Raw genomic sequence first — 21,986 nt, forward strand, 5'->3', positions numbered from 1 at the left:
GAGCATCGGCCGGCCCGATGGGATGAAGCAGGGGGAGGGGCGGGAGGGGCCCTGGGCCCAGCTCTGCCTGCGGGACCCCGGGCCCGTATCCAGGGGACGCCGCCGACTGGGGGACGTGGCGTGAGGGGGGCGGCCCGCGAGCTGTCCCCGCCGAGACGACACGGGGGCGATGGCAGAGAGCTGGCCCGGGCCTGGGAAGCGGCGCCGAGGTGTGGCCTGTGCCCGGCCTCGGAGCGCGGGGGCTGTGGCCACCTTCCACTGGCTGCCGCCTGCCATGTGGGGGACCGGGAGCCGCCCGCCCCCGTCTGGGGGAGCCCCCAGGGCCGAGGCTCCGGGCACCACTGGCCTCCTGCGGCTCTGCAGCCTGGGCCCGAGCCCTGCCGAGGCGTCCGTCCCCCGCCTGCCCCTTGAGGGTGGCCGCGGCAGCCCCGGGCTCCCCCGGGGGACCTCCAGGAGGAGGCGGCCCACGCTGGCTGGGGATGGGGTCTGCTAGTTTGAGGACCCCGGAGGGTCACAGGGCAGGGCCCGCAGCCCTGGCGGCAGCTGGCTCCCGGAACCAGCACAGCCACAGGACTAGAACTTTCCACAGACGCCGGCGGCTGCAGCGGGAGCCTCTGGGTTTCCCCGTCACTGGGGGAAGGGGGCAGAGCCTGTGACTCGGGCCCTGCAGACCGGCACGGCGTGCGACTGGGTGTCTGGGCCCCGCGTTGGCCTGAGATCCCACCCTCACCCAGCGCCTTCTGAGCTTGGGGGCGGCTCAGAGTGGGGCACCCTGGAGGGACGGGTGGGGGCCACCCTGGGGGGATGGGCGGGGGGGTGCCCTGGGGGGACGGGTGGGGTGCAGGGGCCACCTCCTGAGCCTCTTGAACCTTCCCAATCATGCCTTGTCCCCAGAAGGAAGGCGCAGGGCCTGGGGACAGACGTGGTGCCGCAGGGAAGCGCGTGCTGGCGGCAGGGGCCTGGGTGGACCCCTGAGCCCTGCAGGCCACCCGAGGGCTCACAGCTGTGCGGAACGGGCGAGGCGGGCTAAGGGCTCTTCATGGGCCTGGAGGGGACCCGGAGTCTGCCCGTGGCCCCAGCGACATGGAGAGCAGGTGCAGGAGGGGGGAGCAGGTGGCCGAGGGCCTGGTCGGTGCACACGCTCACCTGCCACCGAAGTCTGTGTCAGCAGACGCCCCCTGGGCACGGCCTGGCCGCCTGGGTCGCTGACGCGGGGAGCACGTCTGCCCACCAGCCCTGCCGGCCGTCGACGCTTTCAGCCACTGGTCTCGGCGGGGCTGGCGCTGCCCCTGCGCTGCTCTGCAGGGCGACCCCGGCAGGGGTGAGGCAGGCCTGAGCTCCTTGCGTGCGGCCAGTGGAGGGCCGGGGGCCCACGGGACAGCGGGATGTGGACGTGGCTCTGCAGCGCCGGTGGGGGACAGGACCGGGCTGTGTTCCCAGGTGAGGGGCGCCTGCACCCCCGGGACTGGGTCCCATGGGCCCCCTGCCCCGAGCCCGGCCAGCCCACCTGTGGGGGGGGTGAGCACCGGGCAGGGGGGCGTCGGGCCTTGGGGGTGCCTCCTCCCGCAGAAGCTGAGGTCCCTGCACGGCCAGGCCCAGCGACCCCGCGGGAGGACAGGGCTTTCATGCTCGGGGGGGCCGCTGCGGGAGGAGGCCCCCAGGCTTTGTGACTCAAGGACGACTGTGAGGCCTGTGTCCACAGCGAGCGCCCCAGCTTTGTCTGGCTTCGCGTGTCCCCTGCTTCGTCTGCCGGGCCTGGCCCGCTGGCCGCGCACACGGTGCCCGTCAGGGAGGACGAGGACAGAAGGTCCAGTCGGGGACTCCTGGGTTGGCCCCATCCCTGGCGTGGAGCCCTCCGTGGTCACCCCGTGGACACTCGCGGCCGGGGAGCAGGGGGCCAGACCTCGGGCCGGCGGGGACCTGGGAATCCTCGCAGGGGTGACGGGGCCTGCCGTTCTCTGCACGAGGGGACCGGGCGCTGCTGCCGCGGGTCCGACCAGCCGGTCCCCAACGTCACGTGGCCTCTGGTCAGACACATGGCACGTGTGCGTGGAGTTTGAAACCAGCGTTTCTCCCGAGCATCTGAGCAGAGCATCTGAGCAGCCGGGCGGCTGAGCCCTGCACCCCGCGGCGCTCCCGTGGCCTCCCTCGTCGGCCTCTCCTCCCCAGGGCCTTCGCCTCACATGCCGTGTCCCCTCCCTCCTGCACCTGCACGACCTTCCCCGGGCCCCCCCCCCCCGCCCGTGACCCCCAGGAGGCGGGTCAGGACCCCCCTCGCCCACCCGCAGCCCAAGAGGCCTCGCGTCCCCCTGCCTGACCCCGACCCCCGGGCGCTGGCTGGGACCGGCCTGGCGAGCGCCGAGCCCTGTGGGCCACGTACCGCCCCTCCCGGGCAGGCCCCCTCCTGCCCCTCGCCCATCCCGGCCCTGACCTCACCCGGCTGCTGCCTGCGTGTCGGGACAGCCCGTCCGCGGTAGGCGGGAGGCTCCGGGAGGCCTGCGGGGGCTCCTGGGCCCACGCGGGGAGAGCTTCCCCGAGCTGCCAGCGCTCCGTGCCGCCCTCTTGACGTGGGCCGTTGCCCCAGGCCCTGAGCATCCTGACGCCGGCAGCCACCCGGGGTCGCGGCAGGTTCTGGGGTCTGCCCGGGAGATCATTGGCTCTGACGTGGGATTGAGGCCTCAGGAATCTGAGGCTCACACCTGGGCCGTGAGCTCAGGGCTGACTAATGAGGCACAGTGGGTGACTCATGGCCCTCGGGCCGTGTCACCGCCCCCATGCGGCCCTCCTGGCTGTCCCCCCACCCGTCCCCCCTATGAGCACCTTGGAGGGAACATCTCGCCGTCTTGGCAGCTCGGGGAGCACGTACGGGCGAGGCCGTGGGCTTGGACGGGCACATGATGGGGCGGGCGGCCTCCCCGGAGAGCGCGGCGGCCTGTGGGGAAGGCAGGCTGACCTCGGCCCACGGGCACAGGGAGTGACCAGCGCGCGGCCAGGGTCGGGGACGGAGGTCGGGAGTCTGCGGGCACGAGGCGGGCCGTCTCCACGCACGTCGTGAGCTCTAACTTCCGTAGGTCGGGAGCAATTGGGTTCTTTACGGTTTTTGGGAGGTTAAGATTCATGTGGCATAAAAATAAGCCGTTTTATTTTATTTATTATTATTTTTAAAGATTATTTATTTATTCATGAGAGACGCAGAGAGAGAGAGAGGCAGAGACACAGGCAGAGGGAGGAGCAGGCTCCATGCAGGGAGCCCGACGTGGGCACTCGATCCCGGGACCCCGGGGTCATGCCCTGGGCTGAAGGTGGCGCTGAACCGCTGAGCCACCCGGGCTGCCCCAAAATCAGCCGTTTTAAAGTCAATGATTCAGGGACATGCAGTGGTCACATTGCCATTCAGCTGTCTGGAGTCTGGTTCTGGAATGTTCCAGGAGGACGCCCCCTGCGTGGGCGCTCACTCCCCATCCCCGCGCCCACCCAGGGCTGCCGCTCTGCGCGAGGGTCCGCATGCTCCGGGCGCGTCACGTGACTGCACCCCCACCCCGTGACCGGTGGCGTCTGGCTTCTCCGCAGAGCACGACCCTTCCCGGTGCTTCTGGGCCCTTCCGGGCGGTGGCGCGGGCGGTGGCGCGGGCCAGTGCGGCGTCCCCTTCTGTGGCGAAGGACGCGGCCCTGCAGGCGCCTCCAGGAGTACGGCGTTTCCGTGTTGCTGAGCCGTCTCCGGACTGAGGACGGCCCCGGGCGCATCTGCGAGCTGCCCAACCCCCCCCCCCCCCGCATGTCCCCTGGAGAGTGTCACCGGCTTCCCGGCGAGCCCCGGGGCGGGAGGTGAGGACCGAGAGGCAGAGCTGGGCAGAGAGAGCAGAGGTGAGGCGTGCCGGGAGGAGGGGACCGTGTGCACCCCGCTCGCGCTTCTTCACCCCTGTGCAGGCGGCGCCTCTGCTGAGAGCGCGTCCCGGAAGGGTGGGCTCCTGGGTCCCTTCTCCCCCTCCTTCCCCTCCCCGTGGTCCTGGGGGGCCGGAGGCGTCTTCTGGTTTCAAATTCCGACGACCTCCAGGCCCCGGGCCCGCAGACGCGCTGAGGAGAAGCAGGTGCTCGGTCACCTCCCTGCGTGTGTAGCTGGCGGTTCCCCGTATGCAGGGCGTCGTTCCCGCCATCGGGGTCCTTTGGGAGCCGAGTGACGCTCATGGCTGGTGTCCCCCGGCCTCCCCGGCCCGTCCCCTCCTGGGCCGCTTGCTCGTGTGTCTTCACCGCTGCAGGGCTGTGTCCGTGACGTGGGGAGTGGACCGGGGTCTCGGTGGTGTCCCTGTGTCCTCTATGCGGAGAGTCCGAGCTGAAGTTTGGGGCGGGTGGGAGGGCCTCGCAGCCCCCGTGTTTGCCCTCCTGCAGCTCAGTCGGGCTCCCGCACGGCCCCCTCTGCCCCGGGGCCCTCTGCCACTTGCCTCCTCGCCCCAGAGGGTCCCAGGTGGGGCGCCCGGGGCTCCTGCAGGCCTGTGTGCGCCGCAGGGGAGGGGCCGGGCCCGCCGGGGTCACCGCTGGTGACCTGGGTCTGGTTACAAAGCAGACAGAGAACGTGGGTGGCGGCCTAAGCCCCTGGAAGCCCCGGAATGTGGAGAGGGCTCATCCCGGCCTCCTCCCGGGTCGCCGGGTGGGTTCGCCCTCGTGTCTAGGCGACGACCACACCGAGAGCCCCTCTTGCCTGGCGGGCTCCCCCGCAGGTGACGCGGGCCCTGAGCGCTTTCATCAGGCAGCTGTCGGGGCCCCGCCGGCCCGGAAGCCGCGATCACGATCACGGGGCTGCACCGGCGCCAGCGGCCCACGGGGCTGCGGGGGGGTGGGGGGCGAGGGCGAGGCGGGCGTCTGAGCAGCACCGGGACCCCGCGCCGTCTGTAACCTGCGCGTGACTGCTCTGTCCTGTCCGGCGGGCACCTGCCCTTTTCCTTCCAGGTGATTTACTGGCCAGGCGGGGGTGGGGGGGGCGGGGTGGCTGACACCCCGGGGGAGGTCACATTCCATTCATAGCGGCTTATCTGGGCTGTCAGGCGGCCGGGAGGGGGTCTGACACAGAACAGAGCTCTGCTCTCCAGCTCCTGCTCTGGGGTCCCAGGCTGCGGACGTGTTTGCAGAGCTCCACTGAGCGCCTGCTGTGTGCAGACTCCTTGTCTGCAGCCCTGGGGAGGCGGCGGGGCGGACCCCCCCATGCACACCCCTGGGGGTGGAGGCCAGGCTCTGGTTGGGGGGGGTGCGGGGATTCCCTCTCGTGGGGGTTCCCGATGCCCCCAGAGGGTGGGGACGTGCTGGGTGTGTTTGCAGACCCTCCGGAGTCCTCCCCGAGGCCCCCAGGGCAGCACCCCAGCCGGCTCTGTGAGGCTTTCGGGGTGAGGTAGTTGAGAGAAATGCAGACATGGGGATCCCTGGGTGGCGCAGCGGTTTGGCGCCTGCCTTTGGCCCAGGGCGTGATCCTGGAGACCCGGGATCGAATCCCACGTCGGGCTCCCGGTGCATGGAGCCTGCTTCTCCCTCTGCCTGTGTCTCTGCCTCTCTCTCTCTCTCTGTGTGACAATCATAAATAAATGAAAAAAAAAATTAAAAAAAAAAAAAAGAAATGCAGACACGGCGGCCGGGGAGCTTGTAGGGGAGCTTGTAGGGGAGCTTGTAGGGCGGGGAGTGGCTGGGCTGCACTGGGCCGCAGGGGATGGGGACGTGCTGGCCGCCCCGTTGCTGCTCCGGTCACTCTGGACTCGGGTCCTGCGGCAGGAGGCCCTTGTCAGAGGCCAAGCAGACCCCACCCTTCATGTCTTGGGGGCACTTGCTCCCGTCAAGCTGCTTCAGGTGCAAATGGGGCGAAGGCCAGGGGCCAGGCTGCCTCCTCTGCCCTCTGGACCTGGGTGCCCGCGCGGGGGGTCATGGCCTCCTGTCGGGTGCAGGGGGGGGCAGGCCAGCCTGGGGAGAAGCAGCAGGGAGGGGGGGGAGGGACCCCACAGCCGCCTCCTGGGGGCTTGTTCAAGGACCAGCCTGTTCCAGGGCTGAGCGGTGCCCCCGGGGCCCCCGGTCCCCCGTGAGGCTGTGCGGTCCGTGCACCTGCACGCTCGCCGGGATGGAGCCCCGTCTCCCTGCCCGCGTGAGGACGGGACTTCCGAGGCCCCCCGGGCAGGCAGCGGGCGCACGGCAGGGGCTGCACAGGCTGCGACGCCCCGCAGCTGCCCGCCGGACTTCCAGGTGCTTTTTTGCCAAACGTGCCTTGAAGGCGCCCGGGGCGCGCCCCCCGACGGCCGGCCCTTCGCCGCAGTGACCGTGCGGGAAAGCGTCCGGAGGAGAGCGGCAGGCGTGCGGATGCTCGTCCTCTTGGAACCTCGACCTGAGAGTCGAACCAAAGAAAACCCCCAGGATGGCCTCGGGCGGAAGGCGGCAGAGCCTCCTGGACCCCGAGGGTCCCGAGGGTCCTGGAAGAGTGAGGCCGGGAAGCTCGTCCGCGCGGAGTCCGGGTGGCCCGGCGCCTCGTTCAGTTTTTTTAAATAAAAACAATCCTTGACTTGGTAAGTGTTTTCTTAGCCGACCTGAAAGCACCCGGTTGGGCTGCTGTGGAGGCGCGGCGGGTTCCACGGGCGGCTCCGCCATCGGGGTCGGCTCCCGTGGGGTCAGAACTCTGCTGCTGTCCTTGTGCGCGTTACACAGGCTGCAGTTTGACAATAGTTTGGGGCGTGAGGACCCCCGTCGGGTGGGAATAAGTCGAGGAGGGGGCATCCGGCCCATGTGCCGTTCTGCAGGGACGCGGGCAGGTGGATCAGTGGTGTGGACGGGTGAGCCCGCTGCTGGGGTGCTGGTGTAGACGAGGGCCCCAGGACATGGGGTGCAGCAGGAGGGACAGTGCTGGACACTCCTCAGTGTCCCTGTGCCCGGGTTGCCCCCTGCCCGGGTGCCCCCACAGGTTGGCAGGAGCACCTCCCAGCTCCCAGAGCCAGCGGTTGGGTCAGGGCCGGGTGGCCAGGCTGGGTGCCGGTTCAGTGTGGCCACGGGCTGGGCGCTGCAGTGGTCCCAACCCGGTGAGTGCACAGGGCTGGGTCCTCCCCATCCGGGCAGAGGGGGCCGTGGTGTGGACCCGAGGGCTGGGCGGGCTGCAGGGGTGAGGCGCACGGCCCTGCCCCGTGGGTGTGCAGGCTGGGGTGGGCTGGCCACCTCTGGGAGGGACATCTGTTGGGTGTTTGGGGTGCTGGTGAGCTCAGAGGGGGCGCAGGAGGCAGGGAATGGAGGGGTGAGGAGGGGGCAGCTGCGGCAGGCGGACACCCCCCCCCCCCCTGCGCTCCCCTCCGACGGCCCTGCCCTCCCGGGTTTGGAAGTCGGTGCTCCATAAACCAAGCACCCACCTGGCGGGACGTGGGTCCAGCATCGTTTCAGAGCCGCCGAACGGTGGGGAGACCGGCGGGGCCGGGCCAGGTGTGACCCCTGCATGGTGCCCACCCCCAGCTCCGGGAGCCCCGAGGGCCGGCGGGGCGGGGATGCAGGGAGCACCCCTGGCTGTGTGTAAGGGCTGCCTGCGGGCGTGTGGGCACCGGGGAGCCCCCTGTAAGGCGTCCTCCCTGACTCCCGCCACGTGCGCCCTAGGGGACCGGCCTGCCGAGCGCGGGCGTCTGCGTGGTCTGTGGCTCCCCCTGCCGGCCAGCGGAGTCCGACAGCCCTCGGTGCAGGGCGGATCCTGGTGTAGACTGGATCCAGTGTAGCCCGGCCTGGGGGCCTCCTCAGCCCACGTGCAGGGCTTGACTCCCTCCATCTGCTGCCAGTAGGGACGGTTTGGGCGCGGGAAGCGCGTGTGGCTCGGGATGTGGAGGGGCGCATTGCCTGGGTGGCCCTGAAGGGTGCCCCGACGCCGCGAACCTGCCCCCGTGGGAGGGACTGCAGCCCCCCCCCCCGCCCTGCCCATGCTCAGCCGGGGTGAAGGCGCAGACGCGGTGCCTGGGCCGCCCTGCTGTGCAAACGCAGACAGGACCCGCGTGGGCTAGCTGGTGGCCCTGGGACCCTGCCCGTCCACGTGGCCCTCCGTGGGGCCCTCCGTGGGGCCGGTGGGGGCGGACGGGCGGGAGGCAGGCACCCGCGGGTGGTGCTGGCGGCCGGCGCCCCGGGTCTCCCCGACACCCCGCGGGGTGGAGACGCAGGCGGGGCTCCGAGCACGGCTGTCTGTCCTGGTCTGTCCTGGGTCTGGTCACGCTCCCGGGGCCTGGGTGGCATTGACGGCGCTGTCCCAGCTGTGCTGCCACACGACGGTCAGCGAGGCCACAGGAGCCGCCCTGGGGGTCATGACGGGCGCTGTGCCCGCGGCCCATGGCCTCTCCCGATGGCTCTGGGGGCTCTGCTGCTCCCTGACCCCCCGCCTGACCCCTGGGCCCTGTGCTGCCCCCGTGGATCCGCAGGGGTGGGTGTGAGGCCCGGGGCTGGCCCCGCTGCGGCAGCAATCCGTCCCGTCAGGGCGGAGGGGACCCGGGGCTGCGCTCCCCCCGAGGCTCCAGGGCAGGATCCTCCCTACCTCCTAGGGTACCAGGGCCCCGGGGGTCGCTGCTTTGTGGCCGCGTCGTCCCACCTCCACCTCCGCGCGGCTTCCCCTCCGAGTCTGTCTCTCCTGCCCGTCCCTCATGGGGACCCCGGTCACTGGGTTTAGTCCGTCCTAGGCCGGGACGGTCCTTGAGGTCCTCGAGTCGTCACACCCGCAAAGACTCTTTCCCCAGCAGTTTGGGGGATCGGGGTCCCTGGGGCTTCAGGCACAGCTTTGAGGCCACCACCCACCTGCCGCAGGACCTCTGAGCCTCGTCTCTCCCACCGTCCCCTGGGAACCCCTGGCCCTGGGATGTGATGCAGATGTGAGCGTGTGCTTCTCGCCCCTCGCACCCAGCAGTGCAGGACACCCCCTGGGGAGCCTGGGAGCCCAGCACCCTCCCCTGGCCCAGCCTAGTCACCGCCCCCCCTGCCCCCCACCCCCTGGCCCAGCCTGCTCACCGCCCTCCCCCCCGCCCACCATCCTCAGGTCCCCAGCGGGAAGCGGCCACAGGGGAGGACGGGGAGGGCCTGGCTGAGCTGGAGGACGGTCCAGACCCTCTGGTGCCCGAACTCCGGGGCCTCCCGGGAGGTGCACGTGCCCGTCCTCCACCCCGTGGGCTCAGGCGCACTCGCGGGCCGTCCCTCCCTGGGCGCCACCAGGCCGCCTCGGGGCTGTCCCTGGACGCTGCCCACCAGCGCGGCCTGTGCGCCCGAAGCCGACAGCTGGATTTCTCGGTTCCTGTGTTTTGCTGTTCTCCTACTTTATTCTTAATTGTGCGATTTATTTTTATTATTACCACCCAACCCCCAGTTCCCCACCGGAAAACCTCAGCAGGACAAGGACAAGGACAAGGACAAGGACAAGGACGGACTCCCGTTCGGCGCCGCGAACGCGGTCACAGAGCCACAGGGACGCCCTGCCCCCGGGTCACATCGTCGCCCGTGTCCTGCCCGGCAGGCTCCCCCACCCGCACCCTCCTGTGGCTCTCAGGACCCCCGACCGCGTCACCCGGCCGCCCAGGCCAGGCCCAGTGGCGGGGCTCACGGGACCTCGAGGCTGCTGTGGCTTTGGGGTGCTGGCGCCGAGGAGCCGCCTGACCCGCCGCCCCAACCGGACCGCAGCGGGGCCGTCGCCGCCGCTCCTGTGGGAACCTGGCCTCGCCAGCCTGCCCTGCAGCCTCCCGGTAAAAACCCGGTTAATGAGCAACCCGCTAAACCCTTAAACACTAATCGGATCCTCCGTGGCTTCAAAGGTTCTGCGGTTCTCCACGACTTCAGCGCCTCGCGGCTGCCCGCGCCCTGAGAGGCCGCCCCCCGCCCCCGCACCCCCGCCGGGGCACCAGGGCCTCCGCAGGTGTCCCCCGGGGTGGGGGGCTGCGGGTGACTCGCTGTCGGCGCCGCTGAGGAATGCAGCAGGGATGGGACGCTCTGGGTGCCGGGTCCCCGGGACGCTCCGGGGAAAACACGAGTCAAATATTAATTTCCTGGGCGCAGAGCCTTTGTGGGAGACGCGGGCCAGGCGCGCCCCCTTGTGTGGCCTGGTTCCCGGAAAAACACCAGAACGGCAGGCCCCGGGGACTCTGCTCTCGGGAGACAACCTGCAAAACAGGCCTCGTGGTGTCGCTGGGGCTGCTGGGCCCCCGGACCCCTGGGGCACCGTCCCCCGCCTGTCCCCTCCCGGGCCGCTGAGCCAGTCGCCGCGCGGGAATCTGGTGTCCGTCCGTGGGGAACATGCTTGCGTTGCTCCTTCCTCCGTCCCGCATCCTGGCCGCGGTCACCCGTGTGCCCCGTGTGTCCACTGTGCCGGGACCTTCCTGCCCCGGAGCTGACGCACTGTGGTGCCCAGAGGGCAGGTCGCCCAGGAGGAGCTTGGGGTGCACGTGGACAATGAGAGAAAAACAGGACGTCCCGGGGAGGTGAAGGGGTAATGCACAGGGTGGGGGGCCCGGGCGGGAGGGCCCTTAGCCCGCACCCCACACCCCGCCTGCTGGGGCTGGCCCGCCTCCCCCGGGGCCCACGGGGCGGTAGCAGGTTGTGAGGTTCACGGTCCCCAGGACGTGGACTGGGATCACAGGGCGGCCCATGGAGCCAGCGCCCTCACCCTGGGACCCCCGCCCTCACCCTGAGGACCCTGTGCCCTCACCTGGGGACCCCCTGCCCTCACCCTAGGGGCCTCGAGCCCTCACCTGGGGGCCCCACACCTTCACCCTGGGGACCCCCTGCCCTCACTCTAAAGGCCCCATGCCCTCACCTGGGGGTCCCCACCTCCTCATCTGGTGGCCGTGCTTTTCCCCCGTGACCCTTGACCTAGTGGCTGCACACCCTCATCTGAGGACCCCGTGCCCCCACCCTGGGACCCCATGCCCTCACCTGGCAGCCCCACACCCTCACCCTGGGGTCCCTGCACCCTCACCTGGGGGCCCTGCCCTCACCTGGCAGCCTTGTGCCCTCACCTGGGGGCCCGCCCTCACCTGGCGGCCTTGCACACAGAAGCAGGCCGGAGCGCGGCCCTGCAGGTGCGCCGGGGGGGAGGCCGACCGCAGGCGGGGGAGGCGGCTTTCTTCCTGGCCCTGAGGCCGTGTGTCCCGTGGACTCCGAAGCCGTCTTAGCGGCACATCCGTCGTTCTAAAAGCGGCAAACGCTCCCGTGGAAAACCAAGTGAAGGTGCGCAGGGATTCAGGAACCAGGAAATGCTGTGGTCACTGCCCGGGGACAGGCCAGCCTCCCTGACAGCCCTTGCAGGCCTCATGGCACCGCAGACCGCGGGGTTTCACGACCCGGCATGAGCCCCCTGCGTCCCCTCCAGACACCTTCCTGTGGCATCGTTGACACGGTGCACGATTCACCGGGACAAATTCCTTGCGGGCCCCAGACATAGCAGTGTCACTGGGGTCGCCCAAGAGCCGCCCCATCTCCGCGGACGGAAGCCCCCCGCTGTTCCCCCTGGCCCCGAACCCGCACCTGCGTTGGTGGGCTTCTGTGCTGTGGGGCCGCGGTGTAAACGGAACCCGGTTCTCCCGCTCGGCCTGGCGTCTCCGGGGTCCATGTGTGGTGGCCGCTGTCAGAGCCCCTGCCCCTTCCCAGGGGTGCGGGGTTCCCGCCGCACGGATGGCGAGCATTGGGGCTTTGTCGCATGAAAGATGCTGCTGTGATGGCTCGTGTGCAGGCACATGCCCTCCTCGGGACCCGTCTCCCAGGCGGGCATTTGGACACGGGGTGGCCCCGTGCTTTGTTCTTCGAGGGCCTCCACGCTGTCCCCCAGGGGCCGTACCCGTGTCCCCCCCGCGGCCGCGGACGAGGCTCTGGCTTCTCCACATCCTGGACCACTGTTGACCGTCCCCGTGGGCGCTCGGTGTGTCCCACGGCGGCTTCACGCCGCATTTCCCCGACGGCTGGGGCTCCCGAGTGTCCGTCGTGGGCCTGCGGGGCTTGTGGACCCTCCTTGGGGAGACGTCTGTTCAGACCTGTTGCCGACGTTTTCGTGGGATGACTTGCCTTTCTGTGGCTGGGGCGCAGCCGGTCTGCACACGGTCCAGGCACGACTCCCCGTTACCAGATACGGGGTTTGCAGAGACTTCCTTCCGTTAGATGGGGCTGTCCTTTCACTTTCTTGACGGCGTCCTTTGAAGCACGAACGGTTTAAATGTCGAGTTAGTCTGGTTTATTTATTTTCCCTTGGTGGCCTCGGCTTTTGGATCAAATCTAAGGCTCCGGTGCTGAGTCCGAGGTCACGGAGGTGGATTCCCACGTGTCCTAAGAGTCCGGTAGCTGCAGCTCGTGCATTTGGGTCTTTGATCCCTTTGAGGTTAGTTAGTTTTTTTTTTTTTTTTTTTGCTTTTTTGTTTTTTTGTGTTTTTTTGAGGTTAGTTCTTGCGTGTGGTGTGAGGTAGGGGTCTACTTCATTCTTTCGCCTGCAGGTTTCCGGGGGCTCCGCTCCATCTATCAAAATCCCGTTCTCTCCCTGGATGAAGTTTGTCTTGGCCACCAGAGACGAGGGCGTCCTCCCGCCGCGCCGCATGCCCAGCCCGGTGCCGCCTGCACGCTGCCTCAGCCCCCGCCGCCCCGTCGATGGTTTGGAAATCGGGAAGTGAGGGTCCTCCAGCCTTGCTTGAACCCCGCACAGCGTTCGAACCCGAGGACGAACGGTTGTGTCAGGACACTGGGGAGCTTCGGTGCAAAGGGCAAATCCCTGGAAACACACAAGCCGTCGGGACCTCGTGAGAAAGAGACCATTTGGACAGACCTGCAACCCTTAGAAGAGATTGACTTAATAATCCAGACGCTCCCCATAAGGAAAAGCCCAGGTTTGCTGCTCAGGTCTACCAGAAACAGTCAAGGAATTGGACAACCAGATACGCAAAAAAGGAAAAAATAAATAAATAAATGGGAGGAAAGAACTCCCAGGTGGCCTCTGAGGCCTGTGCGACCCGGACACCAGAGCCGGACGCACACGTCCCAGGAAAGGAAACTGGTGCAGTACGAATTATAAACGTGGACACACACGCCTGAGGATTAGCAAACCAGACGGGCCGCGCAGAGGAGCGACTGGAGGGGCCCCCGGGGGCTCAGGGGTGGAGCATCTGCCTTCCGCCCAGGGCATGACCCCAGGGTCCCGGGATCGAGTCCCACGTCGGGCTCCCTGCATGGAGCCTGCATCTCCCTCTGCCTGTGTCTCTGCCTCTCTCTGTGTGTCTCTTGTGAATAAATAAATAAAACCTTAAAAAATAAAAAAAAGAAACTAGGAACAGAAGGGAGCTTCTAGGACCCTGTAAAAGGGGTTCAGCCACCAGAACCCACAGCCGACCTCCTCCTTGCTGGCGGGGCCCCGACGTGTGGCCCCATGGCCGCAAACCAGACAAGGCTGCCCCACGCCCCTCGTCCATTCAGCGTTGCGTCTGCCCACAGACCACCCGGTCCTGGAGACGCCGAGCCCCAGGAACCCCCGGGGGACCACCCATGGCTCACCGACCCGTTCCGAGGGTCAGCGTGAAGAATCCGCGGGATTTCTATACACTTGCGGCGGATGATCCAAAAATGAGACGAAGGAGAAAAACACCCCGCGTGACCCGATCACAAAAGCACGGAGACAATAAACTACTTAGGACTAAATTTCACAGAAGGAGGGCGAAGCTCACACCCTGGGAACCGGAAACGACGTTGCTCGGAGTCAAGGCAGAGCTAAATAAGCGGACGAGCGCTCCGTGTTCCCGAACCGGGAGATCCCCACCGTGGGGCCGGCCTCACCCCGAGTCACCCCTGAGGCTGCGGAGCCGACCCTGCCCGACACCCTGGCTGCCTGACCCTCACCCCCGTGGGACGTCTCGGCGCCTGCGGGCCCAAAGCAGTCTCGAGGGGGGATCCCGCGGGAGGTGGCCCTTCGCAGAGGCCCCGGGGCCCAGTGCGAGGAGCACAGCGAGCGCAGTCCGGTCCCCTCTATGAAGATGACCGTGAGTCATGACGTTGAGTAGGAGACGGGGTGTGAAGGCTTGGGGACGAGCTGTCCCGGGGGGCTCAGCACCCCCGTGGGGAGCCCCGTTCCCAGCCCTGGAAGAGGGCGGCGGGGAGGGGAGGCGGGCGCCGCGCTGGCTCACGCACACCTGCCCCGCACCTCGCTGGCCGTTCGCGTTCGCCGTGTCCTGGCTCTCCCCTGCCGTCCCCCTGTGGGCGCGCAGATGCACACAGGCAGCCACGCTCATGCACACGTGGACACATCGGCGTGTGTGCACCCGCCAGCACCCCTGCGTGTCTGCTAAGGCCGGGACGTGCGCGGTGACGTCCATCTCAGCAGGGCCCAGTGCGTCCTTGGCGGGGCGGCTCCGACGGTCGCTCAGGCCCGCGCGGCACCTGCTGGGGGCTCCTCCTCCTGCCTCCTCGCCCGGAAGGCCCTCCCACCCTCTTTCCTGGGGCCCCTTTCAGGGGGTGCAGCCCACATCCCATGGGACGCTGCCTGCTCTGACTCATCCAGCGGCTTCTCCATGCTCAGCTCTGGGCTTCGGCAGGTGCCCTGGACAGATGACCTCGTGCCGTGTGGGTGGCCTCCCATCACGAGCGGGTGGTGGCCGCGGTGGCCGCGCGGACCGGGTGCTTTCCCCCCGTGACCCTTGACGCGGGTCTGGTCTGCTTTCCGCTGCACCGTGCTCCCTCGACCGTCCTCCCCAGGGCTGGTTTCCTTGGCCAAGGTCCTTCCGAGGGCGGCCTCTGTGGGGCGGGGGCTGTAGAGACCCTCCTGCCGTTTGTCGCCCCCAGGCCCGCGGCGGGACGGTGCTGTGTGCTGGGCAGGGCGTGGCCCTCCTTTAGGGGCCGAAGGGCTCTCCCAGGCTTCGCTGCCACCTGCAGAGGGACTTGGGCTTGCAGGCTGGGGGTGCTGCTTCCCACCAGCCCCCCTCGCCGGCAGAGGGACAGCAGCAGAGCCCTGGCAATGCCGGGCTGCCAGCTGCGGGCCGTGTGTGAGGGCCGTGGGGGTCCCTGCGTTCCCCACCAGGGGTGGGTGTGTGTGAGCCTCACGGGGAGCACGGAGTTGGAGGAGGACCCGGCATCCGGGTGGTTACAGGTCAGACGAGGTGCCGTGTCCCTCTTGTCCCACGGGCGAGGCCAGGGGCCTGGGCCTTGACCTGGGCCCGCTGCACGGCCACCGCGTGCCCCTGGGTCTGACAGCAGCGCCCAAGCCGCCCACCGGGGACCCGCTGGGAGCCCGCTCGTCAGCCCCTCCCCAGCCTTCAGGAGCTGGTCTCTTATCATGGTGCTTGCAGAAGTCCTCCTGGTGCGGGAGGCAATGATCAACCAGTTGCGCCACCGGAAGATGAAACATTGTGTTTTCGTTTCGAAAGAGCTGGACACGTGTCCGCGGGGTAGGGACCTGTCCTGGATGTGCTGGCACCTGGGAGCCTGTCCCTGGGCAGCGGGTGCAGGGAGCCCGGGGCCCAGGTCGGCTCCCAGGAGGCTCGGGGACACGTGTTGGGCTGGAGGGGGTGGGAGGAAAAAGGACCCCAGGGCTGCCAGCAGGTCCCGGGGAGGCTGTGGGAGTGGGGGGTGGGGGGGGCCGGAGAGACCGTCAGCCGTTCTCCGGGGCTCAGACGGGGGCTCCTGTCCGGGCGGCGGCCCATTCCTCAGAGAGCCCGTGTTCTCTGCTCCCGTGTGGGTGTTTTGCTCTTTCAAAAACGAAAATAAAAGAGCACATTATTCAGGAATCCAAACCAGACAGGCCGGCAAGACCGAACAAACCCTGGCGGTGGTGGGGGGGCGGGTGGCGGGAGGCGGGGGCGCAGGGCGGGGGTGCCCGGGGCAGCACGGACACCCTGAGCCCGTCTGGTCACTCCGGCCTCCCGGGGGCACCAGGCACCAGGACGCATCCCCACGTGCGTGAAGTGCCGCGGAAGCCGGGCGACCGTGGGGGGTGGGGGCCGGGTCACCGCAGCCCTGCACCCTCCCTTCAGGCCCCTGTGGCCTAATCCGGGGGGGGCTCCTTCTGGCCATAGTGCCCGAGCGCTGAGCCACCTTGGGGCTGGGGGTGGGGGGGCCTCTGCATCTCTAGAAACTCGGGCAGGTTGGGGCTGCTCTTCCCCGTAGACCCTGAGTTTTCAGTCCTGGGGAGACACAGTTTGAGACACTCGTAGGGAGGGACTTGGAGTGTAGCTCCCACCCCCCAAGCGGCGCCCGCAGGAGACCCCCGCTTGGCCACCTGCCTCGGGGCCGGAGCGCAGGGGTGCCCTGGGGCCGCGGAGGCGGGATCCTGCCGTCGGGTGGAGGTCTGCGTGGGCCGTAGGAGCGGCCGGTCTCGGGGCCTCATGACCCAGCCGCTTCGGGGAAGGTAGCGCTGACCCGATGATATTCCCGTTTCCAGGATTTCAAGTGGGTGCCCCTGCTTCACCCCGTCGCGGCTGCTGGGGGCAGGCTCCAGGGGCACGAGGCCGACGGCACCCGTTACACGGGGCGCCCATGGGAGCCCCAGCGTCCAGACCCTGCGGCGAGGGCCCCCGGGTGGGCACTGGGCTGGGGACGGGCCTGTTGTAGCCACAGCCGGACGGGGGTGCAGGGGGGGCAGCTGGTCACGGTGCGGCACTTCCTGAGAGCTGCGGCTGCGCCTGCGTGTGCGGCTGTGTGTTTGCATATGAACGTCGCGTGAGTGTGCATGCTCGAGTGTGCGTGTGGGTGTAAGCTCTGTGCACGCGTGTGAGCGTGTGTGCGTGTACGTGTGCGAGCGTGCACCCCCGGAAGGCGTGCGCGTGCACCTGAACGTGCGAGTGACGTGTGTGGGGGAGCTCGCGGGGCCGGGGCCACCCGTGCAGAGCAGCCATCCCGGCCCCCCTGCGCCCAGGGCCCCCTCCACGTGCCAGAGACGAGCAGGCCTTTGGCATTTCTGTCCCGAGATTTTTTTCCAGAGACACTTTTAGGCATAAAATCACATTAGCGCGTCCTCAAGCAAAGAGAGGATCCTCTGAGCGTTTGTGGGAGTTCTGAGCGCTGCGGGGATTAGCGCTGGGCGCGAGGCCGGGACACAGATGTTTGCATATGGGACGCGCCCGTCTGCGGAGGGGACACAGTGTTCCGCTTCCCTGAAACCCGAGTTCTGACCCGGGCGGCCGGCTCTGCCCTTTGGACGGCAGCTGATTGATCGCATCCGCGCCCCGAGCTGGGGACGGCCGGGGACACGCTGCAGGGCTGTCGGGCCACACGGCTGACCCCGGCGCCCGGGGTGGGTGGGCCGGGGAAGGCGGGGTTTCCAGGGGACGTGGGAGCCACTGTACAACGTGGTGGTAAAAGCAGCATGTGGTTGTGCGCTGGCGTGAGTGTGCGAGGGGCGAGCGCGCCGTGTAAGCGTGTGTGCGGCGCCCTCTGGCCCGCTCCTCTGGGCCCTGCACCCTCAGCCGTGCCTCAGTGGCTCATTCGTAGGCCGGCTGGCCTCTGTGTCACGCGAGGTTCGTGGGACGAAGGCCGAGGCCTGGGCCCGTGCGTGGATGGGGAGACCCATCCGCCTCTGCCGCCCGGCTGCCCAGGGACCCCCCCCCACCCAGTGCCATCCTGCGGCGCGTCTACACACGGTCTGCACCTCCAGTGCCCACAGGCCCCACGGCCCCCCCGGCCCCCCGCGTGGCAGTGTTCTGCACCCTGGCGGCTCAGGTTAGCTAGGACGCCCTCAGGACGGCGGAGCCATGGGGGTGCGTCCAGCACGGGGGTGCCCTGCCTCTGAGCCGTGGCCCGGGGGGTGCACTGCTGCCCTCGGGGGCTGCACCGTCGACGTCTCAGAGGCGACGCTTGCTGCACAAGAACCGCGACGCTGAGCGTCTTTTGAGGGGCAGTTTGGCACCGGTGGGCGGCCCCGGCCTGGCTGCTCTCCGTGGCCGGGTCTCCTGCCCCCCCTCGAGCACAGGCCCCGGGCCCCCAGCTGTCTCCGGGACCCAGCCCCTGGAGGAGCCCCCGCGCCTGCCCTGCCTGGGGACGCAGCTCCGGGGTCAGCAGGGGGAGGTGGGCAGAGCTTGGAAGCCGTCCTGCCGCCCAGGGTGCAGGAGTGCAGGGGTGCAGGGAGAGCCGTCCCGGGATCCTGTCCCCTGGCCCAGGGCGGGAAGGCGGGAAGGCGGAGCCGAGACAGCGTCCGCTGCAAGGGAGCCAGCAGGCCGGCGGGGCGGGCGGGGAGGGCGGAGCCGGGCTGGGCCCGCCCCCAGGACGCAGACACCGCCCGCGGCCCCGCGGGGCGCACAGCTCCGATGGCTCGCCACCCCGGCCGCTGCCTGCTGCTGCTGCTGCTGCTCACCTGTTGCCCTGCGGCCGCCCAGGTTGACCTACTGAGCCTGAACTGGCTGTGGTCCACTAGGACCGCCAGGCCCACGGCCGAACCGGTGTCGGAGGCCCCGGGGAGCCCACATGTGCAGCCCAGAGACGAGACCGGCACGCCTGTGACCCCCCAGCCCGGCCCCACGGAGCAGGGCAATGCCCCCGCCAGCCCGGAGCCGCCTCTGCGGGGGCTGGAGACCGACGAGCACGCGGCCTCCGCCGCACCCTCTGCCCCCCCCGCGGGCCCGGACCCGAAGGAGGAGAAGGAGGAGAACATCGCCGGCGTGGGAGCCAAGATCCTGAACGTGGCTCAGGGCATCCGGAGCTTCGTCCAGCTGTGGGACGACACCACGCGCCCGGAGAGCTCCAGCACGGCCGGGACGCCCGCCCCCGTGACCCCCACCAGCCCCCTCGCCCTCCCGGGGCCCTCCCGGCCCCCCCCGGAGAACGGGACGGCTCTCTGGCTGGGCAGCACGGATGCCCCGCGCGTGGAGGCCAGCACCCTGCCGGCGCCCACCCGGCTGCCCCCCTCCCTGGACAGGCCCCGGGCAGCGCTCAGGGAGCCCTCGGGGCCGCCGCCTTCTCCAGGTAGAGCCTCTCTGTCCTCCGCGCCCCGTGGGGCTCCTCCCGGGGGGATCCAGCCGTCCCCGGGGCCGCCCCAGGATCTGGACGGCGAGGGACTCCGGCCCGGCCTGCAGCACCGACTCCCCGGCCTCCGCGGGCGCTCGCCGCATCTGCTTCCCCTGGTGATGGGTGCTCTGGGCGCGGACGCGGCCCCCTCGGCTCTGTCCTCTGACCCCCCCGCCCTGCTGCCTGGAACCCCACTCTCAGCTGTCACCGGGGGCAGGGGCGCTTGGGCTGCTCCCACCGCGGACTCTCTGGGGCCTGGGCCTGCTAATAACTCCGCCCCGCTGACCCCCACCGGCCGCTGCCTGCCCCTGCCGCCCGCCCTGCCGGTGTGCGGCCGCCTGGGCATCGGGCGCGCCTGGCTGCCCAACCACCTGCAGCACGCCAGCCGCGACGAGGTGCGCGCCGCCGCCCGGGCGTGGGGGGGCCTCCTGCGGACGCGCTGCCACCGCTTCCTCGCCCGGTTCGTCTGCCTGCTGCTGGCCCCGCCCTGCCGCTCCGGCCCCCCGCCCGCGCCCCCGCCCTGCCGCCAGTTCTGCGAGGCCCTGGAGGACGCGTGCTGGAGCCACCTGCCCGGGGCCGGGCTGCCCGTGCCCTGCGCCTCGCTCCCCGCCCAGGAGGACGGGCTGTGCGTGTTCATTGGGCCGGGCGCAGGTAACCCGCGGCCCTCGCGTCCTGCCGGGCGCCTGGGAACCGGTGCTGAGCGGGGCCGCGGGGCCGCCCTTGCGGGGTGGGGGGCAGGCTCTGGAGAGGGAGGCCGGGCTGGTGACCCCGCGACGGCCCACCCTCAGGAGCAGCCCCTGCCTGAGCCGGGGGCTCATTTCGTCCACCCACGGCCCCGAGGTGCCCGTTACACCGCGGTCGGGAGGGGAGCCCGAGGCACGGGGCCGGGAGCGGCCGCCGGTCCAGCCGCCTGGCGAGGTGCAGGCCCGATGCTGGGGGGTTCCTGCTGCCCACAAGGCAGGTGGTCTCGGCCACGCGAGCAGTGAGTTGCAGAGCTCGGCGCCGCCCCAGCCCCCGGGTGTGCGCTCTGGGGCCTCCTGGGCCTCACCCCCAACCTGAGCTGCGCCCCCGGCCCACGTGGTCGGCAGGGCCGTGGCTCAGAGACGCCCCAGCTGCCCCCGCAGCCACGGGAGGGAGGGCCCCGCGGTGAGGCTGCCCCTGCCGCCGTCTCTGGGGTCCCTGGGCTCTGGGGCCGGGCTGGTGGTGCAGGAGCTGCCCCGGACCCCAGGGTGGGGGTGTCGCCCTGCTGGGCCCGTGGTGCGTGCCAGGTGGGTGATGAGGGGACAGGGATGGGTGCGTGGCTGCCGCAGACCGGGAACGGGAGGCTGAGCCCTGTGCCGGCAGGAGCGGCCTCGGGGTCACGTGCACAGGCTGCCCTGGGGTCCGGGTGTGTGCAGGGCGGAGCGGCCGGGGCGCTGGGGCCGCACGCGGGGCTCGGAGCCTCGGTGAGCTGTTCCCAGGGCGCTGGGCCCCGGGCCGCCTGATGCTGGGCGAGTGTGGGCGTCCGGGTTCTGTGCCGTGTCGGCTGAGGGCGCAGGGAGGCCGGCCGGGAGCGCCAGGGGCCACTCGGACTCTGCGCCTCCTCCTCCACGGGGCGGGAGGCCGGGCCTGCCCTCGGGTCTTGTCCGCCCCGGGCCTGGACGCACGTGGGGAGCCCCCGCCAGTCTCCGGGCCGGGGGCTCAGCCGCACCGGGAGCCGGAGCAGGGCGGCGGGGGCGGGGAGAGGCTCCAACCGCAGCTGCCTTCTCGGCCCAGCGGCCTGAAAGGGACTTTTCAGTGGACATCTGCATCTGCTGGCGGGGCCAGGCTCAGGGAGGCCGCGTTCCCGGCAGAGCCCTGGGGGACGCCGTGCTAACTGCCCAGCCCCTCAGGCCGGAGGCGGGGGTCAGGCCTTCATCACCCAGGATCCGTGCTGGGCGGGGCCTGGAGGCCTTGGTCCAGGGGGAGCCGGGGCCGGGAGCATCGTCCCTCCTCTGGCCTCTGCTGGGCCCCGGGGCCTTTGCATCCCTGCCCGGTGGGGGCAGGTCTGGGGGGCCCTGATCGGGGGTCACCCTGGCCCCTCTCTCATGTTGGTGATGGGCCCCCGGTGGTGAGCGTCAGGGTCCTGGCTGAGGGAGGTCCCTGGGCCGCCTGGGTAGCGAGAGGCCGCGGGGTGGGGGTTGGTGGGGGGCAACGAAGGTTGTCTGGAGGGGACGGAGGCCACAGGGCAAGGGCTGTCCCCGTCCAGGCCCCGGGGCAGAGATGGCTGTGGGGGCAGCGCGGTGTGGGATGGGCCCCAGCCGAGGCCGCAGCTCTGTCTGCTTCCCTCCGGTCCCCACAGGGAGAGTGGGTCGGGGAGGGCTGACGACAGCCCTGGAGTGGGGGGAAACGGGGGGGACGGCGCAGCCACGGGTCGGGGCCCAGGGAGGCGAGGGCTGCGTTGGGAGCCCCCGTGCTGTGGCTGCAGCCAGCCGTGGGTCAGTGCACTGTCGGGGACCACGGCCCTCTGTCCGTGTGGGGGCTCGTTCCTCAGACCCCAGAGCAAAGCAGGTAGGGCCCCTGCGCAGGGGAGGCTCAGGCAGCAGGGGGACTGTCCCCACTGACAGGGGCACCCCGGGCTTTGCTCTGTCTGCAAATTTTGTGACGTCCCCAGGGATGAGGGTGAAGACGGGTTGTGTTCCGAGCCTGGGAGCAGGTGTTACTCCTGCTGCAGGGGAGAAACCGAGGCCTAGTGGGGATGGAGACGGGGTGTGCGCTGCTCGGGTAGCCAGAGGGAGCGGGAGTGGCCCGGGACTGCGCCTCAGTGCCGCACGGACGCCGGAGAAGCAGAGCCCCGGGCCGCGGGGACCCCAGCTGGCCAGTGGGGACGCGTCACGGTGACGGCTCTGAGGACGACGCCCAGCCCAGCCCGTCTGTCAGGGACCCGCCAAGCACGCAGGCTTCCCAGACGCTGGGCTTCGATCCACTGCCTTTAATAGGATGTGAGTTCAGAAGCGGTTAGTGTTGTTTAAATGCTTCAGTCGCCCGCGGTGTCCACGTAACTCTGATGTAAGGAGACGAGGCCGCCTCGTGGACGGGTGCCTACG

The 21,986-nt window shown here is 69.9% G+C and overlaps 1 protein-coding gene across 2 annotated transcripts in view; it reads left to right on the forward strand.

The window, feature by feature from the left end:
* The first annotated feature begins 18,194 nt into the window (after positions 1-18,194).
* Positions 18,195-21,986, forward strand: part of COL18A1 (collagen type XVIII alpha 1 chain) — a 41,760-nt gene continuing 37,968 nt past the window's right edge. For both annotated transcript variants that reach the window (XM_038581665.1, XM_038581666.1), the window contains exon 1: positions 18,195-18,879. In XM_038581665.1, coding sequence (XP_038437593.1) covers positions 18,225-18,879 — 655 coding nt within the window. In that variant the 5' untranslated portion in view covers positions 18,195-18,224. The remainder of the gene's footprint in view (positions 18,880-21,986) is intronic.

Source organism: Canis lupus, chromosome 31, assembly GCF_011100685.1.
Source record: "Canis lupus familiaris isolate Mischka breed German Shepherd chromosome 31, alternate assembly UU_Cfam_GSD_1.0, whole genome shotgun sequence".
NCBI classification, from domain to species: domain Eukaryota; kingdom Metazoa; phylum Chordata; class Mammalia; order Carnivora; family Canidae; genus Canis; species Canis lupus.